The 12,758-nt window shown below is 40.5% G+C and overlaps 1 protein-coding gene across 3 annotated transcripts in view; it reads left to right on the forward strand.

Moving 5' to 3' along the window:
- Positions 1-12,758, forward strand: part of LOC132126834 (cAMP-specific 3',5'-cyclic phosphodiesterase 4D-like) — a 66,090-nt gene that overhangs the window by 29,128 nt on the left and 24,204 nt on the right. Inside the window, exon 1 of one of the 3 annotated variants that reach the window (XM_059538375.1) lies at positions 6,837-7,389. The exons of the other annotated variants lie outside the window; for them this stretch is intronic. Within the exon in view, the coding sequence (XP_059394358.1) occupies positions 7,307-7,389 (83 nt within the window). The 5' untranslated portion in view covers positions 6,837-7,306. Of the gene's footprint in view, positions 1-6,836; positions 7,390-12,758 lie in introns of those variants that run through there. 3 annotated transcript variants of the gene reach the window in all.

A 12,758-nucleotide genomic window follows, 5' to 3' on the forward strand; every position in this document is an offset into this window, starting at 1 on the left:
AGCACACCTACTTCGAGCTGAAATATCAAAACTGTTGAGCAAAGGGGCTGTGGAGCCTGTATCTCAAGCTCAAAGCGAAGGGGGGCTGTACAGCAGATACTTTCTAGTGCCCAAGAAAGACGGGGGTTTCAGACCCATACTGGATCTAAGACGTAAAAGATAAGATGTAAAATGCTTACAACCAGGAAGCTCCTCGTGCATATTCGCAGAGGAGACTGGTTCATGTCGATAGATCTGAAGGACGCGTTTTTTCAAATACAGATAGCGTCACGTCACAGGCGATACTTGAGATTCGCCTTCGAGGGCCAGACATACCAGTATACAGTCCTGCCGTTCGGCTTGTCCCTGGCTCCTCGTACATTTACGAGGTGCATGGACGCACCGCTCGCTCCTCTCAGACTCAGAGGCATGCGAGTGCTGAACTATTTGGACGACTGGCTGATTCTGGCTCAATCACAATCAGAGCTCGTGGAGCACAGGGCCATTTTACTCGATCACCTCGAGAAACTCGGTCTCAGTGTCAACTGGACGAAGAGTTCGCTGAACCCCAGTCAAACGATACTGTTTTTGGGTATAGCTCTGGACTCACAGTCCATGACGGCGCGGCTGTCGCCACAGTGCTGGTTGGGCATTCAGCGTGCAGCAAGCTCTCTCCGCTGTGGCGCGACCGTCTCGCTCAGAGAATTTCAGAAAATGCTAGGTCTCATGGCTTCAGCATCACCAGTTCTTCAGTTGGGCCTGCTCTGCATGCGCCCCTTGCAGTTCTGGCTGAAAGCGTGAGTACCGCACAGAGCGTGGATATCCGGGCGGTTGCATCTCAGGGTCAATCAGAGCTGTGTTACAGCCTTGAAACCCTGGACAGCAAACGACTGGTACCAATCAGGTGTAAGCCTGGGGACTTCCTCGAAAGTGAAAGTGGTATCAATGGACGCCTCCACTTCGGGATGGGGAGCGCTGCTCAAGGGCAGACCGTTCTTTGGCCTGTGGGCAGAACGGGAAAAGTTCCAACATATCAACTGTCTGGAAATGTTGGCAGTGGAGAACGCGCTGACGCGCTTTTGTCCCCAAATCAAGGGCCACCACGTCTTAGTCCGTTCGGACAACATGTCTGTGGTGTCCTACATAAATCGCCAGGGCAGTCTCAGGTCGCGAAACCTGTACAGGTTGGCGGAACGCCTCCTGGTTTGGGCTCAGCGCAACATGCGCTCGCTGAGAGCAGTTCATGTGCCTGGGCTACAGAATCTGGGTCCAGACAGACTGTCCAGGAACAACATTCCCATGGGCGAATGGTCTCTACACCCACAGACAGTCCGGCTGCTGTGGGAGAGATTTGGCAGGGGGGAAGTGGACCTCTTCGCGTCCCACGAAAATGCTCACTGCCCCGCGTTCTTTTCCAAGAACGAAAGCGCGCTGTCACGGAGGTGGCCGTGCTGCCCGCTCTATGCTTTTCCCCCCTTCTCCCTCCTTCCGCAGGTGATAGAACGGGTGAGGGAAAAGAAATGCTCGGTACTGCTTGTAGCACCACTTTGGAAGAACCAACCATGGTTTCCAGATTTGATGCAGTTAGCAGACGCTGCCCCGTGGCCAGTGCCGTTGAGGAGGGACCTCCTCTCGCAGGCCAGGGGCTCGATTTGGCACCCTCAACCGGAGTTGTGGTCCCTCCATGTGTGGGCGCTCAACGGTTACCCGCTGATCTCTCAGTGGGAGTGCTAAGTACTAGGAGGTTCTCTCCTTCCTACAGGAGCTGTTGGATAAGGGCAGAGCCCCCTCCACGCTCAAAGTTTACATGGCGGCTTTCGCAGCGTTTTCTGAGACAACGCTCGGTCAGTCAATGGGAAGGAACGATTTGGTCATCCGCTTCCTTAGAGGAGCTAGGAGGCTGAATCCTGCCAGACCTCCTTCAGTCCCTGTATGGGACCTCTCAACGGTTTTGGAGGCCATGAAAGGTTCCCCTTTCGAGCCTATCCAAACAATTAGCCTCAAACATCTGTCATTCAAGACAGTGTTCTTGTTGGCTCTCGCTTCAGTGAAGCGTGTGGTTGACCTGCTCGCGCTCTCGGTGAGCCCGACGTGCTTGGAGTTTGGGCCTAATGACTCAAGAGTCATACTCAAACCTAGGTACGGTTATGTGCCAAAATCCCTCAACACACCGTTTCGGGATCAGGTTATTTCCCTGTCTGCCCTGTCGGTGTCAGAAGAGGATGGAGACTCAAGTCTTCTTTGCCCCGTTAGGGTTTTAAGAACTTATGTGTCTCGCTCTGCTGTCTTCAGACAGACTGAGCAGCTGTTTGTCTCGTTCAGTGGACGTTCCAAGGGAATGGCTGTTTCGAAACAGAGCTTATCCAGATGGATAGTTGACGATATAGCATTAGCTTACACTTCCAGGGGCCTTCAGTGCCCACTGGGTGTCAGAGCACACTCCACAAGAGGCGTCGCCTCATCGTGGGCGTGGTCTAGTGGGATTTCCTTACAGGATATATGTATGGCGGCAGGATGGGCCTCGCCGTCTACATTTATCAGGTTCTATAACCTAGAGGTTCCCGCCCTGCAAGCAAAGCTGTTGTCGGTATAGTTGAATCAGTGTCCTGATTGGAACTCTGAGATCGCAAGCGCGATGCGCTGCCGACTGTTATTTGGGCAGTATTGCGTAAGACCCACATTCCCACATTGGTCAGGCCTTGCCTTGAATATGTGATGTCATATTGTCGCGTCTACGGACGCTGCTAGATATGGGACGGAGGGTTCCCCCCTCCTGTTCTAGGACTCTATGTGAGTCCCTCTAGTGATTGTGCACTGTAAATCCTGGGCGTCGCTTCCAGGTTTATTGGTGTGTGATCTATGCACGCACGGCGTTTTACATTGGGTTCCCGCAGCGTCTTAGCTAAGACGCAGTACGAGAGAACTCTCGTAAGAGAACGTACTCGGTTACTAATGTAACCTCGGTTCTCTCTAGAAGAGGGAACGAGTACTGCGTTCTCTGCCGTGCGTACGATTTACTCTGGTTCGCTTCTGCGATGAAATAAATCAGGTGAGTAAGCCTTTTCGAGCTCCCTTTATAGGGTTAGGCCACACCCGTTTCGGCGGGAAGTGGCATGGAGGGCGTGAGCGCCCTCATTGGTCTGATGTTGCATCAGCCTGCGCTTGATAGGCTTATGCAGTTGCCGCAGAGCAGCCAATGAGCGAGCGAGCCGTCTCGCCTATGGCTGTGTGCTGCTGCAAATGCGTTTTACAATAATTCAAAATTAAGGATAATTTTTTGCTTCAGTGTATCGTGAAAAGAGACTTTTCCCGCAGCGTCTTAGCTAAGACGCAGCACTCGTTCCCTCTTCTAGAGAGAACCGAGGTTACATTAGTAACCGAGTACGATTTCCCTCAAAGTTTATAGATATGGCGCTAGCCCTTCCTTCAGTTTTAAGGCACAAATATTGGGCATGAAATTGATCCAAATTACATATGTAAAGAAAAGGCGATACAAGTTACCAGTGTTGGGGGTAAGGCATTACAAGTAACATGACTAATGTATATCAGATTACTAGTAGCTAGTAAAGTAATGCAATAAGTAATGTTGTTTTTTCTTCTTCACATTTATTTACTGACACCTCTCCTCTCCTGAAATTGGGAGTGAGGTGTAGAGGCACTTACTTCAGCCGGAGGCTTATTAATTGTATTATTTTAAAATTATTATTAATATTAATAATTTAATATAATATAATCATTAAATTAATATAAGCATTAAATCTAATATAAGCATTAGTTGATTGTGTACATATGAATATTCAGGATTGGCAGATATTTATCCAAAATCAACCAATATCGGTAAATAATAATAATAAATGCTAAAATCATTCAATATCTAATAGTAATCCAGAGTTACCTGAAACTTTCTCATTCAGTGCTAACTATCATATTTATCATCTTAACATCTTCTAACATCTTTAATTAACACTTTATTTACCAGAGACTCGGCCGTCTCTGTTGCAGGTATAATATTTTTGTATGCTGATGGTTTGTTTTGATATGCATCATCCACCTCTGCAGATCACGAGGACTACTCCAGACTAAAGAGTCAGCTGTTTTCTGTGGGTTAACCAGGGTTTAAATGATAAAATGCCAGAAGAGAAGTTTTGAAGAGAGCAGCTGCATGGAGGCTTTTGAAAGGAGGCTTTTGTTGGTTTCAGGTTTAGATCTTCTCTGCCCCCAGGTGCTGTGTCTCGCACCCTATTACTCCTGGCCAGAGCGCTTCTCTGAGGCTCTTTTTTTTTTTTTTTAGAAAGACAACATACCAGTCTCTTTCTTCTTGCATTTGTTTGTTCTATTTCCTTCTTTGTGTTTTTCTTTTACTGGGATCCATATGTGAGACCTCCACTGAAAAAGATTTCTGATTATTTTATCAAGCAAAACTTGCATGTAAAGAGTCACACGCAGTAAAACAACTGTTAGAGTGAGTGAGCTACGCGAATGTTAGTGTCTCTGACTTTCATGTAAACATTTCCGTTGCCCCAATCTGCTGAAACAGAGTGCACAAATTCTTTCTGGATTCTGACGTCAAGCTATTTTCCACTTAAAGGTCATTACCAGCTGAAGAAAATGTACTTTCAAATTGTGAATGGTGGTTAAAATAGAGATACGGTACGCATGTGCATTTCCATGCAACTTCTCTTTCATTGCTTGCATTTTTTATATATGCTGTTCATTCTTACCACCATTTAGAGGAATTTAAAATAGTTTTTTAGGTTCCCAGAAGCCAGGTAATTAGCTGATATCAGGATTGAATGAGACTGGTTCACTGAACTAGTTTGAATGTGTTCATGGCAACAATCCAAGAGCCTAAAGGCTCCAGCATCTTCACCGTATGGTTCACCATATGAAATGCAGGTCAAAGATATCTTATAGCCTCATTTCAAACCATTCAAAACAATCTGTACATTCCTGTCTCTGTGAGAGAGAGGAAATCTAAACTTCCAGATCAGAGAAGTAGGCAGATGTAGGCCAGACTGTTAGATGGCTCTGGTCCAGGCGGTGGAGTCATGTTCCTACAGGAATCATTCCATGCTTGATGATACATAACTGTGGTGATAACAAAACTTATTGCCAGATCAGAAATAGTAAGTAACTGATGAGAAGTGGAGCCAAACCAAATAAAGTAGTGTTCTAACCACTCAATGCACAGCTAGGTTTGGTTAGCTTGATTATTGTTCTATATTATTTATATTAATGAAAAGTGAAATTTTGAAGTGGCATGAGTGAAATGCGCTGTACAAATAAACTTGAGTTCATTATCTTGCCTAATGAATACAAACTGTGTTAAATTCAAATGTAAGGAGAGATGAAGACTTTAAAACACAAGGCATTTCGGATGTCTACAAACACATTGCACATCCAGTAAAATTTGCTAATATATGCTCATATAGCCAGAAACGATACAAATACAAACTGATGGGCTCACATACCCCTCTTTCAGCAAGTTTTTCCAATTTAGTTTCTAAACTTTTATTTCTTTTGTAGACAAAACTTTGCGCTTTGTGCTGAACTGAAATTCAGACCAGAGTGCATCAGACACAATGCCCCAAAAAAATATAATCACTAATTGAATGCATTTCCGAGCTGCAGTTCTGATTAGACAAATATTTTTCTGAGTGGACACAACTTTGAACTGACTGATCAGGTTACCAGGCTCACATTGTGCCAAAATAAAAGGAATAGTACACCCAAAAATGAATATTACTCCATGATTAACTCTCAAGCAATCCTAGGTTTATATGACTTTATTCTTTCTGACAAATACAATCAGAGTTATATTAAAAATGTCCTTGCTCTTTCAAGCTTTATAATGGCAGGGAATGGCTGTTGACATTTAATAGTCCAATAAAGTGTGTCCATCCATCATAAAAAGTGGTCCACACAGCTCTGGGGAGTTAATAAAGGCCTCCTAAAGCGATTGATGCATTTTTGTAAGAAAAATATCTATATCCAGTCACGAATTAGATGTACAAAATGAGGATTTCGATATAAGGCCAAGAGGAAAATGGTTTTCCTTTGCTGTATACAATACTTGGTTCTAGCTAGACCACCATATTCTCACTGGACCTTAAATTTGCTTACATATGCGTTATCTGCTGGAACATCACTCTTTCATGTATGCACATACAATAGTAAGCGTAAGTTAGAGATTTCACTTTATTAAGTTTTAAATAGGGATATTTTTCTTACAAAAACACATTAATTTGCTTCAGGTGGCATTTATTAACCCCCTGGAGCCACATGGAGCACTTTTTTTATAATGGATGGATGCACTTTATTGGACTACTGAATAGCAACACCCATTCACTGCCATTATAAAATTTGGAAGAGCAAGGATTTTTTCGTCTGAAAGGAGAAATTCACATACACCTTGAGGGTGAGAAAAAAGCATTTTTCGTATTTTTGGAAGAACCGGTTTGTTCTGTTTGGGCATTTTGACACAGAGATGGATACATTTCAGATTGGACATAAGTTCTATAGTAAAAGTTTAGATGGAAGTCATTCTCTTGCACAATGGAAGAAATAAGTGTGCAATGAAAATCAAGTATGCAGATAAAAACATATGCATGTCAGAACAGCACCCGCTGTGAGAGTATGTGTGTGTGTGTGTGTGTGTGTGTGTGTGTGTGTGTTCACGTCTCACTCTAATGGTGTTGGCAGGCCAACAGGAGCCACCCATGGCAGACTATTCACAACACACATGTATATGAAACGCTGCAATGTGTGACGGCACACCACCCTCCAGGCTCAGTGCACTGGACCTCCCCCTCTCTCTCTCTTTCTTTTCTCTTCTCTCGCTTCTTCCCGCCTATCCAACATTTACCCACTAATATGGAAACTTAGTGGGACCTTGAACCTCTAAACTGCATCCCTAGGGAGTCCAGAAATAAGTTTACAGGCTTGGTGTGGCACTGTTTCCTTTTCTTTTTACTGCTCACAAGAGAGAGACACAATAGATTTGTGAGTTTTGTAACTAAAATGATGAAACCAAGCTTTAGGAAGTAGATGGAGTTTCGGATGATACTTATCTGACATGTTGAAGAGGAAACATCAGCTGTGGAGGATGGTCTACACGAGATAGCCTTCACGGTCTTTTTCAGCAGACCCTAAGAATGAGGTCCTAGAAATGTAGCCGAGACGTCTTGGACTAAGGTGTCAGACTTTCGCTCAGGCTCCTGAGGTCTTCGCCTGTCTGCTCACTTGGTTGCATTTTAGAACAGACTGAAAAGCTGAGGATGTTTCTTTTTGCAAAGAGCTGGTAAAAGACTTAAAGTTGCTTTTTGAAATGACGCACAAGGATTCTCGAATCCACAGGAGGAATTCACTCTTTAATTGTGGCTCAACTCGGAGACGACACTCATGCATTGGGTATGTTTGGTCCTCTACTGTGCATTATGACAGAAAACATTGGTTACACTTTATTTTGATTCTTTAAGTAACTATACATACAAGTACGTAACTTTGCAACTATACAGTATTAGTATACTGTTAGGGTTAACAGAATAAGTTGACATACTTGCAAAGTTACTTATAGTATAGTCAGTAGAATGTCTGCTGAGGGAGCATCAAAATAAAGCATTAAACAGACAATAGCTGAAAGTTACTTATAGTCTAATGTCAACATGCATTATCATTTTTACTAGTACACATAAAGTTAAGTAGGGGCTTCTTTGTCAGAGTGTGTTATTTTGATTGCTAAAGTCAGATCAGGCAGGTCAACTACAGTGTGAACGGAATAACTAAGTCGTCTGTCGCTGCAGGGCTGCTAAAACTGAGTTCTTCCGCTGAGTGCAGTTCAGATTTATTACTTTGGCACTCTTCACAGGAGATGGACAGTCTCAGCAGCAGCTCAAGCAGCTGTATAGACTTTCCGCTTTGGATGTCTAATGTTCAGATCAAACATTTGCTCCCCTTCGAGTTGTTCCAAACCTGTATGAGTTTCTGCTGAACACAAAAGAAGATATTTGTGAAGACTGTTGTTGTTAGCCAGTGTCTGTTTCCCGATTGACCTCCATAGTATTTTTTTCCCATACTATGGTACCCAGTGTGGACCAGCAGCTATTTGGTTACCAAAGTTTTTCAAAATATATATATTTTTTTATGTTCAATTGAAAAATCATGCAGGTTTGGAACCACTTGAGGATGAATAAATTATGAAAGAATCTTAATTTTTCAGTTCTCTCTATAAGCTAATAAAAACAGATAAAATGATATTATTAATAAATGATTATTATTATTATTATGTATTGTATATACTGTACTTTTTGTATAATTACTGTGATAAATATTTTTTTGTGTATTACTACAAAACATTTTTTTTTAATATTAAATAATAATAATAATTAAATTATATATATATATATATATATATATATATATATATATATTTAATAAAAGAGGCATTTGAGTTTTACTCAGTTGACTTGGTTCTTGAGCTCTATGTACAATATAACATGACAATAAATATCAATTTTATAAAAAGAAATTCTGAAAAGGCTATGCGATTACTTTTTTGCTGGTTATCTCCAACACTGGTTAAAACATGTCACCTGATGTTATTTGCATGTATTTGAGTAATGTATACCTTGATAATTGTTTATGCATGGCTTGGGGTTGGTGATGATGTAAGAACAATTGCATCTCTCTCTGGAGTCTAGTCTGTTGTGCAGTGCAATGCAAATACAATGCAAATTTGGGCTACGTGTTCCATGTGTGATAGACACATGTAAACAAAAACATTGACATTAGCTTCTTACTGTAAATATTCTTTGTTGTAGTTTTTATTGATGACATTAACACTCTCTAGCCCAGACTATTTACATCTGTAATGCACTGCTTTAGAAAAGCTAATAGGAGTCAGTATCATGTGACTTTGGCCATTTAAACTACAGCTGAGCTATTTTTAGGGTCAGTGTGATTCTAAACTCCTCTGTGAACTTCAATTTTTTCCAGATGTGCAGATGTCACCGTGCACGTGAACTCAGCCTATTTTTGAGGACACCAGGTTTTAATAATGCTGTTGGAACGTTGCTGGTTTAATGAACATTGGAAAGAATTCTGTGGATTTTTTTAATTATTATTATTATTATAATGGGGGTTTTCACTCTGTCAGTGAGCTCATGCTTCAGCTGCAAAGATTTGATTATAAACGGTGCACTCTTTGCTTGGTTTCTTTATATAACCTGTCCATAATTTGAATACAAGTTTTATGTTTCATGCTGCTATGTGCACACTGGAGTTTCAGGAGTGCCAGTCATATTAAAATGCAAGAGAGAATCTAAAATTGTGATAGCAAAGGAAAAAAACAGCGTGTGCAGAATCATTAGGTATAAGTTGCACATTTGAACAATTCCAAACCACATCAATCTTAATAACTATTATTGATTTTGTATTTAATCATTTATAAGTGATAAATAATTGTCCATGAAGGCTGGAAGTAAAAAACAGGTTTTACTTTACAGATAAAATTAGCCAACAAAGAGATTTTAATATTTACTAAAAATTATTATATGCCCATGAGAAGGATGCAATGCTAATGCAATAATAGAATTTTCAAAGTAAAGACATAACCATGCTCACAGCAAAATGCTCACTGGGAAAGGACTGTCAGAAGAAAATACAAATTAAGAATTAAGGTGAAAAATGAGGTGAGAATCCATCAGGAAGCATTAAGTCTCCAACGCAACCATTTTCCAGAACTACTTCCTTCCTATATTCTCCAGAAGATCAGATGTCAGGTTCTCAGAGACTTTGCTTGGGTAAAAAATGACCCTCACTTAATAAGAATAAGTGTTGTGAAATGCATGAAGACTGATTCTTTATCGGCTTTATGGACAGATAAGTTTTGAGTGACTCTTGAAGGACCAGCATCACATCCTCTTGAAGCACTCTTTCAAGAATTTATCTTCCAGAATCTAGTAGTGAGTTTTAGGAGCTCTTTTTATTCAATCTCTGCAAGACAGACTTTATGGACAAAAAATTAGTTCCTAAAACTTAAAACCTAAAACTGAGCTCCTAATATGAGTTTTTCACATCCAGCCTTTTCTGTTAAGTTCTGTAACAACAATGCTTTGCAGTTGTTTTAATGTATTTTATCCAGCTGGTCTATTTTTTGAGTGAACAAAAAAATGGGTTTCTCAGTCAGTGAGCTCCTTCCTGTATAAGTGGGTGGTTCTTGGCCAAAATCGGCTGCAAAAGTGGGCCAGACTTTATACTGCAGTCAGAGGTCTGGCCATGTGAGACTCGTGTTTGAGGAAAACTGTTTTGGTTCTATTTGTGGCACAGGAATTTGCATACTGCACCAAAAATATTTAATAACAGTACAGAAAGACAACTGTATGTTGCTTTGGATGTGGGTGATAAGTGTCAAATGATGTGAAGGTGCTGTAAAGATTGAACTTGGTGTCACTTTGCTAACTTCAACACCGACTGTGTCTGAAACCTTGGTGCCTCACTGGCTAGTCAGTCACTAACTGTGTTTTGTTGATGATGGAATTTGTTAGGGAAATGGGTTGAGTTGCAAAAAATGTTTAGGGACAATGCTTATTTCTAAGGATGTGATGATTCATTCAGCTCACGATGCGATATGATTAATGATACTGATTTCACGAAACGATTTCTCAATTATTTTTTTAACAAAATGAGATTTAAGACAGATTATTCATTAAAAGGTGTCCTTTTATTATTTTTAAAACAAAATCCGGCAGAATATCTCGATAGAGATCGCTAAACTCAAAGTTTGCTAGTGTTTTCAGCTCATCAGTGCTTTTTAGAGTGTGCATGTGGATGGTTGCCAGGTTGGGAAGATTAAGTAAATCAATGGATAGAAAATGTATTGAATTATAAAAAAAGATTTGCATGCTGGAAATCTGGGAACTGCAACCATGAAAGCTTGTGGAGACTTTTTACCAATGCAAGATAATGCAAATTCCCCATTAAAAAGAAATATTTAAATGGTAAATAACCATTAAAAAAACAAAAAACAAATTGAGAGCAGAAGAAATTTTGATCCCGAATTGAAATACAACCTATATGAGTACTATAGACTTCCTTTCAGTGGCTAGTTATGCCAAAAAAGCAGGTGTGTGATTTCTGAGGATACTTCGTTCTGCGGTATTGGTCATGAAGTAGGGTTACTTAATGAACGACTGCAGAATTTTCCTGTTTTTCTTTTCATCCTGATTTATTGTCTAACATGCCAGTGAAGATATCATTCCTCGTAAAGCGCTGTGTGCAGGTTTCTCAGGTGAACTGGTGGAAATAATCTTTTAGCAGTTCTAAATGTGTGGCTGCCCCCTTCTGGCTGAATGCTGAATATTTTGTTTGTGTGAACTGTCTGGACATGATAGTTTGGTTTGAGAGCTTCAGCTATCATCAGTCCATAAATAATAGCAAGCAAAGACACTGTAATACACACACACAGAGAGAGAGAGGAGAAAGATCAGTCTTTTGGGAATTTATTGCATGTGGAAAGATAAACTTTTGTTGGTGTGTGCGTTTGTGTGCGTGTGTGTGTGTGTGTGTGTGTGTGTGTGTGTGTTTACATACGTCTGTGTCTCATAGTAGAGAATACTGTTGATCCTATTCACAGTTTCACATTATTCATACAGGAATATCTCTGTTTTCATTTCAACAAATAAGATTTGCTTTCCAGACATCATAAATGTAAGTGTCTGTCTGATCCATTAGGGCTTGATTATTAAACCTCTTTGATGTGTGTGTGTGTGTGTGTGTGTGTGTGTGTGTGTGTGTGTGTGTGTGTGTGTGTGTGTGTGTGTGTGTGTGTGTGTGTGTGTGTGTGTGTGTGTGTGTGTGTGCGCGCGTGTGTGTGTGTGTGTGTGTCTATTGGTGATCTGGACATGAATGATATCTGAAATTGTGAGGAGAGGTGAGCTATATTTTTTTTATTAGCAAATGTACTTTTTTTTTACCCTTGCAATAAATAGGCCTAGTTTAGAATTTTAATTAAAAATAAAAAACAATAAATTTTGCATGTAACTTCATAAATTTACATTGAAAGTGGGACTGAAGTCAAACTAAAAATAAAATATGAAAAATATTAAAATAAATGATTAGTAAATACTATAATTAAAAAAATACTATACTATAAAAATACTATAAGATAATACTGCTAACAATAACCAGAATGCTCTAGAAATGTACATAAAACCTAGTAAGAGCACCTTAGCAACCACATACAAAATGCACTAGAAACCACCCACAACACCATATCAACTGTCCATCAGTGCCCTAGAAAATACTCAGCAACAGCAAAGCAACATGCTGAAAACCTGATAAAAAACAGTCATATTTTGAATAAACAACAATAAAACTCTAAACAAGTCATTCCCACATTAATATTTTAATTCAGCATCCACTTTATTGTGGCAGACTAGACGCGATTCTTGTAATAGACTTGGTGACGGTGCAGACAGTGTGTGAGTGTGTGTGTGTGTGTGTGTGTGTGCATTTGACATTGGCTCTATGTGAAGGGCCTGTGAGAGAGCCGCTCCTCAAACCCCCATGAGCAAATATTTACCCTGATTCTAGCAGAGATCAGATTCAGTCCTGTGGGAAGTCAGATCAGGGAGATGAGGGTCCTTACGCTGCCACAGACGACTGAGCTATGAATGACATTTTCCAGTATAAATACTACTGCAAAATAAACATACAGTGGGATCCGAAAATATGTGGACACTGCAGTCACGCTTAAAATCACTGTTGGGAACGTTACTTTA

This window comes from Carassius carassius, chromosome 44 (genome assembly GCF_963082965.1).
Source record: "Carassius carassius chromosome 44, fCarCar2.1, whole genome shotgun sequence".
Taxonomy (NCBI): domain Eukaryota; kingdom Metazoa; phylum Chordata; class Actinopteri; order Cypriniformes; family Cyprinidae; genus Carassius; species Carassius carassius.